We start from the raw sequence: 18,534 nt of genomic DNA on the forward strand, positions 1-18,534 counted from the left end.
ATGATGTCTGAGGCTGCCATGCAAGGCGCCAACATGCACATCAGGGGCAGTTTGGGGTTAAGTGTCTTGCTCAGGACACTTTGACATGGTCATTAGTCAGCAGCAGGCAGTTGCCATTCGACTCCTCTACCTCCTGAGTCACCGCCCAACCACACTCTTAAGCACAAAACCTCAAAATAAAACTTTGCTAAAGAACATGATAAGAACAAGCCTTGTGAACATTGGAAGCACAAACATTCTCTGGTGCCAAAGATGAGACCAAGGTAACTATGGGGGCAGTGGTAGCCGTGGTGGCGTAGCAGCGCAGGAGCTGGGCGAGTACGCAGTAGCCTGAAAAGTTGAGGGTTCAATTCCCGGCTTCCACCGTTGTGTCCTTGACCAAGGCACTTAACCCTGAGTTGCTCCGAGGACAATGGCCCTTGTAATATAATTGACATTTGTAAGTCGCTTTGGATAAAAGTGTCTGCTAAACCAAAACATGTAAATGCAGATGAGGTTTGGCATGACCCTGACCAGGACTGCACCAGGGAGCTCATAGTTCCAACAGTGTAGCTCTGACGGAGGAGGGAGAGTGATGGCATGTGGCTTCCTGAGTGGACATAAAATAGCTCTTCTCCCAGCGCTTATGACAACCTCACTCATCTGATATGCTCTTCCTCTCCTCATCCTGCTCTTTCACCACTTCTCAGCCTACCATACTTTGACTAGTACTTAAAATGTAGGCACTCATGTCCTGTAGTACTACTGTTGACAGATGCAGTGGTAAATCCTAGCTAAGGTCTCCTCTGCACTGTAGCTTAAATGTCTCTATATTATATTGTTGTAGCTGTAACTCTGTAGCTTAAATGTTATTCTATTGCTGTAAGTCACTCTGGCTAAAAGTGTCTGCCAAATGAATACATGTAAATGTAAATGGCATGTATAGATGGCACCATGGACGCTTGTGTATTTCCCTAAGTGCTGACAGACGAGATGATAGTATCCAGAAGTTTGGCAGAAAAGAAATATTCCAGCATGATAATGATCCAAAGCACAAACGCAAGCACACATGCACGCACACGCACGCACACACACACACACACACACACACACACACACACTTTTCTAACCAAGAAAACAAGTAAAAACTGTGACCTGGCCAAGTATGTCATCTGACTTGAATCCAGTGGAACACCTTTTATTAAGGGTATGTTAAAGAGAGAGATAGAGCAACACAACCCCTTCAGTTGAAAAGCTTAGTCTATAAAGATCAGCAGAGCTTCTCCAGAAATGTGGGCAATACGGGTATCCTCCATGCTGAGGAGGATTGAGTCTGTCATCAAAACAAAGTAAAAGATTTGGATATCAGTAATTAGGGCAACGCCGCGGTCACGTAACGCCTACCGCGGGTCTGAGCTCGTCACTGTCATCACCGCAAGAAAAAAAAGAAAACATCCGTCAAACATGGGCCTGCATAACGTATGTAGCCTATGTGTGGACTTAGTGTGTAATGTCGTGATGTGTAATGTGAGGAACCATCTTATGACATGGATTTAAGGTTTTCTAAACAAAACCCGACCTTTCACGTGTGTGTTGGGGAGCGCAATGTTCCAACATTCCATTTGAGAGGAGGGGAGAACTGGCATAATCGTAACACTTTTCTATTCTCTCCATTTAAACTCGATTTACACAAAAGCGATATATCGCGGTAAGAAAAAAATCCATACTGTCCCAGCCCTATCAGTAATAGAAGGTGTATTGAGTTGCCTTCCAACTGTGGGACCTGCATTTTTTTAAGTAGTAAATGTATGATATTATTTTAAAGTTCAAAGCAAAGAAGTAATGCAGTTGCTGTAAGGTGATACAATTTGGATTTTTCACAGGGGTGTAACCAAGTGTTATTAATCTTACATTAAGATCAAATATGTAGTTGTTATTGTTTTTAGTATAAAGAGACTCACCTAACAAAGATGTCTTATCAAAAATTTACTCAACGCACTGGCAGTATGCTTAGATGTGCTCAACGCACTTGCAGTATGCTTAGATTTGCTCAACGCACTGGCAGTATGCTCAACGCACTGGCAGTATGCTTAGATTTGCAATAAATAATCTTACTTTTGGAGGGCCATTTTTGCAGTGTGTATGTTGTATAATAATATTTTATTGTACAATACTATGATCTTCTGAAATAAATTCCTGTTCTTAAGTAAAATCAACCCTGTAACGTTAAGTCTTACCTTAAGAGCTAGCACATCTTGCGACATTGTCGTGAAATTACACATTAGAGTGGATTAATCAATTAAGTATTAAATGCTACCCAAGGACAGCCATTACAATGGGAGTCCAAATCAAACATGCTTGTGTGTCATATTGCACCGAGTGATTTTGTGCTCGGACAGTCACGCGAGTCTAGCGAGAGCTCAGCGCTGTGCCACCAGCTCTGAGCTGGGAGTGAAGGACAAAGCAGTGATTTGGCTGCTGTTTGTGAGCCCACGCTGCTGTGACTCTGCTCCCCGAGCCCATCTGGGGGCGGACTAAGCTAAGCCCTTATAATGCGCTCGATTTGGCAACTACTGTCCCTCAAGGCTGGGCCGTGGGGCTGCTGCCGGTGCCGGAGCAGAAGCCGCACACTCGCTCACACTCGCTCACAGTCGCTCTCGCTCACACAGTCGCTCACACACACACACACACACACACACACACACACACACACACACACACAGTGGCTCTCGTGCTTGTGCTGGCCGCCGCTCAAGCTGGAGGTCGTTCAACATCAGGCGTGTCGGGGTGGGGATGGCAGAGAGGAGAGGAGAGCAGGGTGAGGAGCCGGACCATCTAATCTCAGCCGAGGAGAGAGAGGGAGAGAGAGACAGAGAGGGAGGGAGGGAGGGGGAGAGAGAGGGATAGAGAGAGGGATAGAGAGAAGGCAGGGTGGGATGGAGAGAGGAGAGAGAGGGACAGAGAGAAAGGCAAGAGGGAGAGAAATGGATGGATGGAGAGAGAGGGAGAGAGAGAGTGGCAGGGCAGTAGCAGGAGAGAGAGTGAGAGATTGAGGGAGAGAGGGAGGGAGACAGGGCAGGAGGGAGATAGATGGATGGTAGGAGAGAGAGAGAGAGAGAGAGAGAAAGAGAGCAGCCAGGGCAGTCACACTAGCACATGGTTCTCTAATTAATGAAAGGCCTTTCTGAGAGCTTTTTCTCTTTTTTTCCCTCCCACTCCTCATTCATTCAGTCTTTCAGCAGGCAAATCCAACTGCCCCCCCCCCCCCACTCTCCTCACTCTGTCCCCTTGCCCCAGCAGCCACAGCACACAGAGTTGGGTATTTGAGAGCTGCATTTCTTTCATCTGCGAGAGCAATTATTTGGGTCACCATTTTTATCAGTTCTCACTGCCTCTCCCTCTCTCTTTCCCTCTGTACCTCTTCCTCTCCCTCTGTCCATCCCCCTCTCCCTTTTCCTCTCCCTCTCTTTCTCCCTCCCCCTCCCTCTCTCTCTCCCTCCTCTCCCCTGCAGGCCGTGTCCAGGGGAAGCCTCCGTTGAAGACCGTGCGTATCCGCGCGGCGGCGTCTCCCACCCTGTCGGGGCCAATCCGCCGCTCGGTGTCCTGCCCGCGTTCCATCTCCTCACTGGCCGCCCAGTCGCCCACCAACGAGCAGCGAGGAGGACTTGCCGGCAGGACGCCCTCTTCCTCCTCCTCGGCTGGTGCCGCCTCCTCAATGTCAGCGTCAGCGTCGTGGTCCTCGACCACCGGGCGGCCCAGCACGGCGTCCCGCTCCCACTCGCTCAGCCGCAGCGGCTCTGCCCACAGGGTGCCACACAGCAGCAGCCTGGGCACCATCCACGCCCACATGGCAAGCTCCGTACGTACACACGTACACGTACACACACACACACACACACACACACACACACACACACACACACACACACACACACACACGCACACACGCACACACATGCACAATCATACACCAGCATACACCAGCATACACCAGCTTAACCCCACCCAGCAGGCCGTCTTCCTTAGAGAGTACCTTTATGTCTACAAGGTGAGCCACACACACACACACACACACACACACACACACACACACACACACGCACACACACTAACACGTACACGTACACGCAGACAAATGTTTTTTTTTTTTAATTTAAAACGTTGTTTAGTGTTTCTGTTACTCAACTGGTAGAGTCATGGGCTTAATAAAAGGGGGGGGATTTGCAGATCCTTTTATCCAAAGCGACCAAAGGGATTCACAATGCTCAGGGATCAAACCCATAGACTGATAATATATGTATGCCTGGGCAGCACCGTTCTTGGCTTTGGATAAAACCATCTGCTCAATCTATGTAAATGCAGATAATCTAAATTAAAATGTAAGTGCAACGTGCATTTTAATTCTAAAGACCCAAAGCGAAGTTATATAAAACTAAGTGAAGTTAACAGACGGGCCTCTTTCACGGAATTGCCAGACTTTCTTTTGAGTTCCCAGTTTATTCAGTGCATTCAATGAGGATCAATGAGGATCAATGATGATGATCCTTATGCGTAGCACATTTTTACGTATCAAGCCCCACTGCACTTACTGCACTGTGCGGAGACAGACATTTGAACTTTTTCGAGAGCCTCCTCTCCTCCCATAGTTGAAGTTGAGCTGTAAATCCATATTGTCACATACTCAGTGTAACATTATCCGGTATAATCTAGCTCCCCCAGATAAAAGCAGAGAGAGAATGAGAGAGAGAGAGAATGAGAGAGAGGGAAAGAGGAAAAGAAATAGAAAATGTGGAAGACAGACAGAGAAAGAGAATGAGGAAGAGACAGAGAGGGAGAAAGGATGAGAGAGAGAGGGGGGAAGAGAAAAAAAGGAAGAGAGAAAGACTGAGAAAGAGAGAGAGAGAGAGAGAGAGAGAGAGAGCGCAGGCTCTGTGGTCCAGGCCATAGTGGCGGTAGTGGCAGCAATGGGGTGCGGCGTGTGGCGGGCCGGCAGTGAGCGATAGCTGCCCCCAGAGGAGCGGGCAGCCGGGGAGCAGGCGCCTAATTGTGACCACATTGTTGTCTTGCTGAGCTCTGCAGCCAAGCCGAGGCGAGTCGGGGGGCGGGGGGGGGCGGTGGGATGGTGGGGGGTTGTGGTTGCCGAGGGGAGCTGCGGGGAGGGGATGGGGGGTGGCGAAAACTGATGATGAGCGAGGAAAGCAGGGGCCGCGATCTACTCCCTAATTCATCTTCATTTCTGCAGGGTAACGGGGGTGGGTGTGTGTGTGTGTATTTCTGGTAGTGGGGTTTTGCCACTGTGTTGTGTCTGTGTTGCAGGGCGAGTCCCTGCTGAACCTGAAGACGAAGGAGCAGGAGGCGGAGCTGACACGGCACACGCTGGCCGCGCTCAATGAGATGCGCATCCGCTTCCCCGGCAAGAACGAGGAGGACGCCGAGTTGCTGCTGGATGAAGTGAGTGTCCAACGCCGGTCTCTGGTGGCCGCCGCTACCGCCACCGCCGCACGCGGTCTCGCTGCTGGCAGAGCCAAGGATCGGCCTCCGCATCTCCCACTCCACACACACACATATACATGCTCACACAGTCACACAGACGCACACACACACACACACACACACACACACACACACACACACACACACACACACACATACATGCTCACACAGACGCAGACGCACACACACACACACACACACACACACACACAAACGTACACACACACACACAAGCTTAATTCTACTGAACCCAGTAGGCCTTTTCTTGCCAAAATCATTTGCGTGTCTGTTTTCTTTCTTTTTTTTTTGTCATCATAATCTTTTTTCCCCTCCTTTTTTTCCACGGTATTGTTTTTGTGTCACTCAGATCACAAGAGACAATTATTTACCACCTGGTCTTCTAATGATGATCATTAGTTGTCTGGTGGAATGCATACTGTAGCTGAACATCAGCACCTGTTCCAAAACACCTTGTCTCACTCGCGCTTTGTGTTGGCCACGCAAGGAATTTGGCACGCAGTCACTATCGCTAGCTGGAACATCTTCACAGCACGGCTGTGCTCTGCTTTTGTCACTTAAATATATGAAAGAAATTAAGTTGGAAACCAAGATCTCACAGGACAAATCAAATGGGGAAATAAATACACGGTAATGCTGAAGCTGTGTAGTATCATCACAGCATTTTGGGAAAAAGTAATGTTTGAGTTGACCTTGAAGCAGCCTAGTGTCTGCTGACATGTGATTGACCAGAAGAGCAGAGAAAGAGTTGATAGGTAGACCTGAAGAAAAAAAACTTAAGGGAACCACTTTCTCTCTGTTCAGTGCTTTTGTGCAGTCCAAGGCCTGTTGAAGAATGAACTCCTCAAGAATGAGAGCTCGTCAGCGCAATAATATCTCTGAGCTCCAGAGCTAGCAACAGCTCTTAGCCCCTGAAGGGATTCGACACTCTAGAACATTGTCTCACTCGGCGCTCTATTGAGCTCTATTCAGTAGAGATAAAGATTTTTGTGTCTATTATGTGCATGTACCCTCTCAGCATTAAAAGCTGGAAAGCCCCAACATTTGGACAGTGTGTCATTATTTAGCCAAAGTTGCAGCAAAGCTATTGCGCACAGTTTAGGAAGATCTGCAGTCAGAATATAGAAAGTAAATTGGTTGTGGGTTCTGCCTTCAGAAATCTTCACTGCCTCAGTCTGTTTGAAGTAGAAACTATGACCTTGCTGCTTTTTGTTGGCTGGTCAGATTTTTTCTTTTTAGACTAAAATTCTATTAATTTCATTGAAAATGTGTAAGACATTTTGCAATTTCAAAATGTTGACAACATACTGGTACTGTCCTAATATAACCTATAGACTAACCTATAGACTAAATAGATCAAGTTTCAGAATATGCACTGAAAAACCGGCAACTGTTTATAGTTTTAACCGGGAGGCTACACCGGACACTCAGTTCACAGCACGCAAAAATCGTTTTAGAAGACTGGTCTATTTTTTCCGAACTTACGCGCCGCTATAACATCTGGTGTAGCCAGTTTCACTGATCATAGTGGAAGCTAATTGTTGCAGCAGACGCAACGCAAATGGAACACTTAAGTGCCTGGTGTATCCTCCCTGTAATATGCACATACGCATAAATAGCTCTACTGTTTGTAATATTGTGTGTTTTTAGCCTTTGTTTAAGTTGCTGTTTTTGTCCCCAGATTCTAGACAACTGGAAGTATCATAAACCAAAAGTGGCCTCTTATTGGTTGGTGAAATTGGACTCCACCAAACAGAGAAAGGTGAGCTTTTCATTCTAGTCCTTTAATGAAAGATAAACCCACAACACACATTGGTAGATGAACAATGAATTCCAGAACTGAAGACTGATTAGTTAAAGAGTTCAGGGAATTGTTAATGTAATATTCAAATATCTAAATGCTAAAGGTTACCCACTGGATGCATCAATCTTAAGTGAGTTAGATTAGAGTGATTAGAAACAATGTTAGCATTTAGTATTTGCATATGTTGTTATTCAAATCCAGATATATTCAGCTAGCATGCCTGAAGGACGAGAAAACAGTTAAACTCCTCTTTACCCCACCCAACTGAAAGTTGGGCTAAGCTTTTCCCGAAGCAGCGCGACGGAAAACGAAAAATAGCCACTGACGCTAAACAGTTATTTTGGTGGCCGTCCAAATTACAGATGTAGTACAGGCCCAGCAGAAGTGTGCAAGTCAGGTGGAAGGGAAGGAGGTCCACAAGCAGGTGCGGAATAATGAACAGCTGATATGTAGGAGGAGGATGAGGAGGAGGGGCCGAAGCCCAGGCAGGAGCCCCTCCGGGACCCTCTCTAATGGAGCCGGCTAAATAAGCTTGAAAATAAATTCACCTGCACTCACTCAAGAACAGTAAATTATCGGGCATATCTGCAGACTGTCACAGAAGAGGGACAACAGGAGTCAGCCAGGAGAAGCATAACAAAGCGCCGAGAGAGACGAGGAGAGGAGAGGAGAGGAGAGAGGGGCAGAGATATCCATGTCAGGACGAGCTGTTTATCGGACATAAAATGTGCCATATTTCTTTGCTGCTCAGAGATGTTTGCTGCTCAGATGTACTACTGTATGTTGTCTCTATGCAAATGCCACCCTCAGACTTCTTTATCATGTGTGGCATGAGGTGCCGCTCTATTAGTCATGGAACAGTGTGCATCGACAAAACAAGAAAGAACTTTTTAAAGAAAGTTGAGAAAGTTAAAAATACTAACCCTCTCTTGTTCTTGCTCTCTTGCTGACTGCGTGCCTCTGAACTTCTTGCATTTGTTTCTCTTTGCTCTGTGTGTGTGTGTGTTTGTGTGTGTGTGCGAGTGCGTGTGTGTGTGTGCACACATGTGTGCGTTTGTGCATGTGTGCGCGTGTGTGTGTGTGTGTGTGTGTGTGTGTGTGTGTGTGTGTGTGCGTGTGTGTGTGTGTGTGTGTGTGTGTGTGTGTGTGTGTGTGTGTGTGTGTGTGTGCGTGTGCGTGCGGTTGTATGTGGTTGTGGGTGTGTGTGTGTGTACATGATCTGATGTAAAGGTTCTGGACATTGTTCGCACCAACGTGCGTTCGGTGCTGCAGCGGGTGTGGAGAGAGCCTGACGTGGACAGTTTACATTTGTACCGCCTTTTCAACCGTGTCTTTAACCGGCTGCTCTGGAGCCACGGACAGGGCCTCTGGAACTGCTTCTCCAACTCGGGGTGAGTGAGCAGGTCACACACACACACCCACACACACATACATATACACACTCACACACACACACACACACACACACACACACACACACATATACACATGCGCACACACACACACTCACACACACTCACGCAAACACACATACATACACACACACACACACACACACACACACACACACATACACTCACACACAGACACACACTCACACACAGACACACACACTCACACACACACACTCACACACAAAACACATTCACTCTGATTTTGATTTTAGACAGACCTGCTTCTCCAACTTGGAGTGTGTGAGTCCCGCTCACCAGCACTCAATACAGCACCAAAAGCTCTCCTCACTCCCTGTGCTTTCATACGGCCCCACCTGCAAACGCTCAGGTCTTTCAGCACGGTCAGCCCACATCTGAAATCTTTGCTCGGCCAGTGGGAATATCTCCCAGTCCATGCTTTCATACGGTTTTCAAATTTTACATCACATAAATGTGTACATTGATAAGTTCAACAGCATCGTATTTAATGTAGTTAAAATGTTACCCTTGGTTAAACTGCAATGATAGAAGGAATTTTGACATCATAATATTTAATGTTGTTTAAATGTTTCAACCCCACCTGATCAAATAGCCGTTGTGAACAGAAGTTCATCATTTTGATATTTAACATTCTGTACTTTAAATATATAGCAACCACTGTGAAAACGAATCTTTAGCAAAAATGGGAGAAGATGGCTGCCTGTAGTTAAATGAATGGAGTGAACCTGCAAACTCGCACATCTGCTGCCGTACGTGGGACAATAACTGTCAGCTCAACAGCTGCTTGTAAAGCTTTTTGGGCCGTTTTAAAAAATGAAAGCTGCACCTTATGTTTATAGCGCACGCCAGTTAAGAGAAGCTGTATGTGTGCTCTCTGTGGAAATCACGTCGCTTGGGATCAAATCCTTTCTAGTCTGGCGGCGTTTTTTGCATGTGTAAAAAAAAAAAGTCGTTTCAACTCAACTTTTACGTCTCCGTAACGAAGCGTGCGCTTGCTGGCTCGTGGATATAAAGTGCAATCACATCATTAAACACTGCCAGCTGTGCCGCCTTTTCATTTCACTGCCGATAAAGAGTTGACCTTTTTTTTTCTTGTCTGCCATATCTTCATCGCCTTTGTGTCGGGAGCGCGGCACGGCGTCCCTGACGAGCAGACGGGGTTCCCTACGGCTCTTTGCACATAGCAGGCTCCTGGGCAGATGCTCCTAATTGACAGGTGGTCATGTTTACCTAGGCGGCCGCACTGTCCAATGAGCCGTTGCCTTGATGCGAGTCGGTCCCTGTTTGCCCACCCCGCCCACTGCGCCGGCCGTCTCTAATCAGCCGACGCGCCGCAAAGGAGGTGGCCCGTGAGGCGCCAAAACGTACGACCGTATCCCAGGAGGCCCTTGGTCGAACGGAGGGAGGGAGCCGCACACACCTCAGATCACCTGGGCCTTGCTGCGTTTCATCTCCAACCAATCAAACAACCACGCCCAGCCATTATAGAGAATTTGGAGACTTTTAGAAACTTTTTGTCTTTCTTGCGTTTGTACATTGTCCATATATTCGTCTTTTCAACCCAAAAGAATAAAAAAGACACGCAAGTGAGACGTTTAATGAGGCAGATATACATTAAATACGTTAACAACTGGCCCCAGACCATGCAGGAGAGGTGTGTTAGACGGCTAATTTGTCATCGTTAAGTCTTTTGTAACGCTCTCCCGCTCTCTCTGACGGTGTGTGGTGTCTGGTGGGCAGGTCATCATGGGAGGGCATCTTCAACCGCAGCAGCGAGGTGGTGACCGCGCAGGAGCTGCGCTGCTGCCAGAGGGTGGTCCAGCTGTGTCGGGACTGTCTGCTGGTGGTCTACAAGTTTGTGCAGGACTCCCGGGGCACCATCAGCGGACTGAGCTCCGAGTGGGAGGACACCAGGTGAGACCGCCTGCCCGCCCACGCCGGCCTCTTTACCTCTCGCTTTATACTCCATCTCTCTCTCTCTCTCTGTGCCTCTCTTCTCTCTGTTTCTCTCTCTTGCTCCCACTTTTCTCTCTCTACCTCTCTCTATCACCCTCTCTTCATTTCCCTGTATCTGTCCTCTCTCTGTCCCTTTCTTGCTCTATGTCCTCTGTGTCTTGTACACTCTCTCTCTCTCTCTCTCTCTCTCTCTCTCTGGCCTGAGCCCTTTTCTGTGCCAGACGGGTGGAGCCTGTACAGCAGACACGGATCAGGATGTAGCGCTCTGCAGCCTTCTTCTTTTTTATTATTTCAAAAGCATGTGGCTAAGTAATGACCCTCAAACTTGCTTTCAGGTTAGTAGGCCTCCTGAGACTGAGCTAATTTAATTATAGAAACAGATGAGCCGCTGAATAAGTGACCTTAATATAGTTGGCACTCAGGTGTGTTTAGCATGAATTATATCCATGGACTGTGTACAGATTAGCGCTCTTCATGGCTATTGTGTGTCCACTAAGGGGGCCTACAGATTTTCTTCCCAACCAGTTATGCTTGACTAGGTTTCTTTCTGAAGTATTTCCTGATCTTTTGCAAAGGCAATGAGTTTTTTTTCCATGTAAGAAAAAGATCCATTTCCTGGCGTCCGTTCTGTTGTGCGGCCTAGTGTGGCCTTCATCAGGAATGTGTCACAGCAGCACTTACTGTATTACATTCTCAAAAAAGGCTCTTTTAAAAGCTGTTGATATAAATTATGTATACATTTTGATATGCTAAAGACGCATCGTTTTGTTACTCCAGTGTAGTGTTAAACCAATCTCCAAGACCAAAGTCTTTTTTGTTATCATTCACATTTGTCATCACTATTACATATAGCAAGACTTTAATATCTTAAAATAATATCACTTAAAATCACATGAGCGAACAGTATCCTGTAGACTTCCTCTCTCTCTCTCTCTCCCTCTCTCTCTCTCCTTCCTGTCGGTATGCGTCTGAGACTAAAGTAGAACGCTGGCCTGCTTCATGTCTCCAACAGCTCTGTGTGTTTCTGGTCGTCGCCCAGGCAGCAGCATATGTATTTCCTCATTACCCTGAGAGCAGCAGCATGTGTATTTCCTCATTACCCTGAGAGCAGCAGCATGTGTATTTCCTCATTACCCTGAGAGCAGCAGCATGTGTATTTCCTCATTACCACCACTAATCCCCCTCCAACACACACACACACACACAACACACACACACACACACAGCACACACACACATACACAGCACACAGCATACAGCACACACCACGCACACACACACACACACACACACACACACACACACACACACACACACACACACACACAAACACAGCACACAGCATACACCACACAGCACACACCACGCACAGCACACACACACACACACACACACACACACACACACACACACACACACACACACACACACAGCGCACAGCATACACCACACAGAACACACCACACGCACACACACACACACACACACACACACACACACACAAAACACACTTTGCTGTGTATAACCAGTTTCCTGACCCAACCCTGTCAACCCCCAAACACTCACCAAGCACAACTCTCATACCCACTAGAGAGGGACGGCAAAGAGCAATCAGTGGAGCTCCCTCAAGTGCCTCTTATGGGGGTGCCTGTGCCCCCCCACACCTCCTTCCTCTCCGCCGGCACACAGGCTTTAGGCCCATCCCAGCACTCTATGAAATGACCACAGCAGTCAGGAAAAACACTCATCTCTCCTACCCTCATTGGGAGAAAATGTGAATATTTATGCATATTTAGAATATATTTTTTCTTTTTCTTTTTAGTTTTCAAGTTTGAAACAGTCCAAACTATGTAAGTAATAGTTTTATTAATAACAACGTTATTAATACATCTTATCAGTACTGACTCTTACTGACACACTGACACTTGATTTGGTGGATAACAGCATTTAACAGTCTTCTGCTATCACCGTCAGCAAGATTGAAAAGATTATCATATTTAGATAAAATGGTGACTAACAAGAAAACCAGCAAAGAAACAAAATGTTGTATGTTTCCTTGGCAAATTAACAGTGCAGTTGAGAAAACACTCATTATCATTGATGTGATAATATGATTTATCACAGATGCGATGATATGATTGACATGATATGATTGAAATGTTAGGATTAGCACTCCTAGCACTTATCACTGTTGGGAACTAGACGTACATTACGTCAGTCCCAAAAGCACCATACAGTATAAATCACTTACATTATATCATCATTTTGCTGTACAGACTTAAAAAAAAAATTCTGGCCCACAGAAAAGCACCTGCTCTGTGTGTATTATGAACTAAAAAAGGTACTGGAACTAGGTTCCTGGCACCTAAATAGTCTATACTCAAAAAGTTGGTTCCTGGGCTGCTGAGATTGTTCCTGTGGTGTAAATGTAGGAGTAAAGCAATGGACCTCCGCCTCCTCATCACAATTACCTTTCCAGATATATTTAAATCATATAAAATAATTTTGACAAGGAATGTAGATTTTTAGCAACTGGAGTTCTAACTCTCCGCCCTCAGACTCTTCATTCTAACGAAGTGCACAGCTGACTTTACTCTTTCTACTCTCTCTCATTATCACTCACTCACTAATTATTACTGCCAACATTAATGTGTCTGCCTGACTGACTAAAAAACTCTGTTCCCAGAGCTCTCTTGTTTCAGAAAATCACAAAGTAGTTATGGGCTGGGGTACGCTCTTAAACACAGGACGGCGGTGGCTGTCCGATGATAAACAATGTGAAGATTAATTTGCCTCCTATTCCAATGCGGATGAATCATTAGTGTCTCACTGTGAAGTGTTCAAAGCGGTCTCGAGATAGGAGCCTGCAATAACAGTGCGGCTCTCCTGTGGGCGCGAACCAGTTGATCCGTAAGCAGTTAGCCCGCGGTCTCATGAATACGTCTAACAAGTGTAAGTGGTGCACTTGAACAGTTTCAAGGACACTCTTCTTGAACTAAATGAAGTTAATTTAAATCTTTTCAATTCCCCCAGGGCGGACTCTGTTGCAGCTGATGCTCTCGCCGGCACAGGCTTTTTTTGGTGCACTTAAAGAAGCAGATTTGCTAATTTGTCCTGGCAGTGTTTTACAAGGCACGCCTATCACATGGGTTAAAAAAAAAAAAAAAGGAATTATTTTACAATAAGCTGTCTGAGTCACGGATTTAATTTGGCCTGCCAAACTGTTAAGTTATGCCAAAAACGCAACTTTTGTTCGAGGCCCTTAAAAATAGTATGTGCCATTTTTACTGCCAAGGAATAGTTGACATGTGATTTCACATGGTCTCACAGGAGGTGTGGAGCATCACACTGGTGCATTAAGACTGTTAATCCTATGTGGGTCAATCCATGTCAGCCAGTTAACCTTTATGTCTTATTCCAGGCTGTAATGATCTTATCTAGCATCCACTTTCTGAACAGTCTGTTCCTCTGAAACAAATACAGGTAAACACTGTGGACACTTAACAGACTCGAGTATCTGCCCCTGCAAAGCCTTTGCGACTCTTTGACACTGGGCCCATCGATCATCATTAAAGCTGCCGCTTGAGTCCTCACGCCAGTGAGAAGCCTGATACTGCATTAGCTGTGCTAGGCGCTGTGACAGATTGTGAAGCATGCGTTAATGTGACCTGATCTGATTATTCAGCCTTCAGCCTGTGCCTTTCTGACGCCGGTCACCACTTCTGTGCCCTATCCAATCCTTCTCCCCATGCCCGCTCTGTCTCTCTCTGTCTCTCTCTTTCTCTCTCTGTATCTCTTTCTCCTCTCTCAATCTGTCTCTGTCTCCATCTCACTCCGTCTCTCTCTCTCTCCCCCTCTCTCACTCTCTCTCTCTCTCCGTCTGCGCAGGTATCTGGTGCCAGTCACGTCCCAGTTCATAATCAAGTGGCCTTCCTCCAGCCTTGGCCGCGTCTCCTCGGCGATGCCTCGCTCCCGCAGCCTGTTCACCACCAGGATGGGCCAGTTCTGACCTCTCCCTGCCCCCGCCCCGCCCTGCCCTGTCACCCACCCAACCTCCACCCCTCCACTACCCATGCCCCTCTGTCCTTCCATCCTCTCGTCCTGTCCTGTCCTGTCCTGTCCTGTCTGCCCTCCAGGTCTCCAAGGCTGCCCAGCTGCCTGAGGCGGCTCTCTCTCTCTGGGCTCCCCTGTGCAGGCCAGGAGCCTGTGCCACCGGAGCATATGGGAGAGATTTGCTTAGTCACCGGGGAGCTGTACCCATCAGTTTCAGACTATTAAGTCCCCCCTCGAGTGGCCATGCATAGCACCAGCTGGATAGCGTCTCTCTCTTTTCTTCTCCTCTCTTCTGTCTCTTCCTTTTCTCTTCTCTTCTCTTTATCTGTCTCTCTCACTGTCTTGCTTGTACAGTTTTAGGTCATGATACTGTAAAGAAGCAACATAATGTGAACATAATGCATTAATTTATTTTGAGATTTAAGAAATATTTAAAAAACAAAACATAATTCTGTGAATGCTTTAGTGATCTGTAGGTGAAGTGGTATGACTAAGTACTTCCTTAGAGGGAAAGCTGTAGAAAGAAACATTTTATTTTATTTCAGTGTGTGAAATAATTTTAAGGTGCTGTTTTTTTTTATTTGTTTGATTTTTTGATTTTTGTCTTATGTGTCCTTCTGACCATTACTTTCATGGTATTGTCATTTTAGATTGCACTACTTGCCAAGAACATTTAAGAACTATACATCGACCTCTAATTTAATTATATTATATTATATTTATATTATTAGAGAGAGCAGGGACTAGTTTAGTGGGAGGTTTTCCTCCAAAACTGGAAATGTCATTTTGTCACGAAGGAAAAAAAATAGAAGAGCAAAGCTGTCTTTGCCGTTTAAAGTAGTATGCTTTGCAGCCATTCTGTAAGGAGCCAAATGAACCTTGGGAGGGAACTGCTTTGAATATGCACCCCCGCTGTCTTTGAAGAGCCACTGCAGATGATTGCATCACTACTGCCTGCATGGCCAGACTTAACCCCTTTTACCCGGTGTCAGTGCAGAGAGAGGATCTGCTTACTTGAATTTTGTGTTTTCGTTTTTTTTTTTCTCCTCCACTGCAGAGTGTCTGCTTACTTGAATTTAGTTTTGTTCACAAAAGCATTTGCTTTGTGTTTGTTTTTGTTTGTTTTGTTTGTTTTGATAACACATTGTCACACTGATGTTTCTATTTTGTATTTATGTCTGATATTTTGAATATGGGAATATCCCTTTATGGCGTTTCAGAAAGTATAAGCACGGCATTGAACTGAAGTATAGTATAACGGCTAGAATGTTTGCCATGAGGTCTCATTAGACAGTGTTCACTTTTCCTCCACTTACTGGAAGCATCCGAGGAGACATCAGCATTATCGTGCCAATGAGACACACCGTAGGTCGTGTGTTAAGTTGGTTTGTAAGTAATACGTTTTTTAAAAGTTAAGGCACTAGAGCCAAGAGCCCTTGTCACGTCACATCAGGCCTGATACTTACAGGAGGGTGACGCCTCACATTTATGCAGCTTGTTTCCTGGGGCAAACTTCTTCACAGCGTTGAGTTGATGGCTAGCAGCGTGCGGTAATGAGGCAGCGTGGACCGTGAGTGTTGTTTGTGTCCGAAGGCCCTTCCACACCAAGTCCCGAATTTTCGGATGAACTAACCACACAAAATCACGCAGGTCATTAAATACATCCACACCAAGGACGGATTTCGTTCAGTCTTTGGTGTGCAAAGACTAATAAGAACACTATTTAATTACCTGCTTGATTTCGTATCAATATTTTGTCCGAAAATTCGGACTTGGTGTGAAAGGGCCTTAATAAGGATGATGGTGATGAAGACTGGATTGGTCCCTCCAGCATCTCATACTCTCCTTAGTGTCATCTCACCATGCCAAGTCTCATTTTGCCAGTTTTTTCTCTTACTGAGTTTTTCAAAGTTTACATAGCAATAAAATGCTTAAGACACCCCCTGACTCCTCCTTGTATATTTGGTGACTTCTTGTATTCTTCTTGTTGAGTTTTTTTATCCAACTGTTTATTCTTTTTATAGATCATTTTATTAATCCTAAGCACATTTTATATCTTTGTCTTTATTCGTATGAGTGACTCTGTTGGAGTGGAGTGTGGAGCGGCATGACTTTGGCGATGTCGGGAGCACTTTGCTCTACGTGCGTTGAACTGCAGGTGTTAAAAAACACACACGTGAGCTTGAAGCTCTCCACGGGCCCCACACACACACACACACACACTCTCCACCACTGCAGAGGCCCCATGTCCTCATTCCGTCGGGTCTTTGGTTGTGTGTGGTCGCTGCTCGGCTCGGCCCCGCGTTATTTTTGGCACGGCACAGGACCCGGTCCACCGGGAGGAGAGAGCGACAGTTGTGTCGCTCCCTAGCCATCCGATGTGCGAATTAAGCGCCGTCCTGTGGCGTTGTGACCCGACATGGAGGGGAGCGGATGGAAGTGTTCATTCCTTATTTACACGCCCTGTGTGTGTGGCTCGCTCAGGCCAGTAACACACCCCTGCTGCTACTGCCACTATACACAGCGTCCGGCACAGCTCAAGCAACACACACATGCACACACAGCGCCCTCCCTCCTCTATTCATTTCCCCACACAGCCCTTATCTACTGCCACCCCCCCACCTCAAAAATACACCGGTGGTCTGGTCTCCCCCTCCCTCCCACACATACACACACACTAACTCCATTGCACTCCCTTTCTCACCACCCTAACCATCCTCGCCTCCTTCCACACACACACCTTTTTCCTTCACTCCCCTTCACACACACCTTTCCTTGCCTAAATCCCCCTCGTACACACACTTTCTCTTTTTACTCCATCCTTTACACACACACACACATACACTCTTCTGCTGCCTCCATCTCTGCCCAGTTGCACCTGTGGAGGTGTAGAACACCACCTTGAGCTACTCCCCACCTGAGTGAGATGAGGAGTAAACCCGCCATGACCCTTCACAACCACACCAACAGAACAGCAAACACACACACACACACACACCTCCTTTCCAGGCTTCAGGAGGCTTGGACAGCGTGACCGCTCATCGCTGAGAGGAGATAACCACACGTGCTGCAGAGAATACGTGCCGTGATGGTGTTCCTGCCCCCGTTTAAATAAACAACGGCGTGTGTGTGTGTGTGTAATCCATGGGCCAGGCCTTGAGAGAGAGAATGGTTCATTTGGGAGCAGCGTGACATGGGCACTGTCCAGATGTGATAGTAATGTGTGCACACACAGACAACAGCCTGTTTTAGACAAATAGACACAGAAGTCTGTGATCTTGTCAAAATGTCAGCCTGCTCTTCTCCCCATACTTTAAGTCTTTAGGCTATCTTTAGTCCTTTAATCTCAATGCCATGGCTTGTGTGTATAAGGGTACTGTCATATACAGTGTATATCAGCATTCTCCAAATGGTGGCCCGCAAGAACCAAATGAGTGGCCTTACATGCGTGTTTGGCATGCAAGGACAAGAATGACAAGTGTATTAATAGAGAGAATACTCACTGTTGTGGAACATTGAATGTCCTCTGTCCACATTGATTCTGTTATATGCATTATATTCCTCATTCAAAATAGCAGAGTACCGCGAGTGACAAAAATAAAATAGAAACGGGGCTTGCTCGCATCTCATTTAGGACTTTTGGAGAGCCATGGAAAAAATCACCATCAGATTTTAACAAGGTAAATGATAACTAGGGTAGCCTATTTAATTTGGCTTTTAGCAATGTGGCAAGCACCTTTACGCAAATGCAGCACTAACGTTGACGTTAACATGCTGTAAAAACGTATTCAGATCAAA

At 46.3% G+C, this 18,534-nt stretch overlaps 1 protein-coding gene across 2 annotated transcripts in view; it reads left to right on the plus strand.

Annotated features, from left to right (window-relative positions):
- ttll7 (tubulin tyrosine ligase-like family, member 7) overlaps positions 1–16,676 on the plus strand; it is a 62,978-nt gene extending 46,302 nt beyond the window's left edge. Inside the window, exons 16-22 of one of the 2 annotated variants that reach the window (XM_042057593.1) lie at positions 3,492–3,838; positions 5,296–5,430; positions 7,172–7,252; positions 8,525–8,685; positions 10,468–10,641; positions 12,506–12,533; positions 14,572–14,710. In XM_042057593.1, the coding sequence (XP_041913527.1) occupies positions 3,492–3,838; positions 5,296–5,430; positions 7,172–7,252; positions 8,525–8,685; positions 10,468–10,641; positions 12,506–12,518 (911 nt within the window). In that variant the 3' untranslated portion in view covers positions 12,519–12,533; positions 14,572–14,710. Of the gene's footprint in view, positions 1–3,491; positions 3,839–5,295; positions 5,431–7,171; positions 7,253–8,524; positions 8,686–10,467; positions 10,642–12,505; positions 12,534–14,571 lie in introns of both variants that reach the window. The other variant, XM_042057592.1, reaches the window with a different exon arrangement.
- The last annotated feature ends 1,858 nt before the right edge of the window (positions 16,677–18,534 follow it).

Source organism: Alosa sapidissima, chromosome 12 (genome assembly GCF_018492685.1).
Source record: "Alosa sapidissima isolate fAloSap1 chromosome 12, fAloSap1.pri, whole genome shotgun sequence".
NCBI lineage: Eukaryota > Metazoa > Chordata > Actinopteri > Clupeiformes > Clupeidae > Alosa > Alosa sapidissima.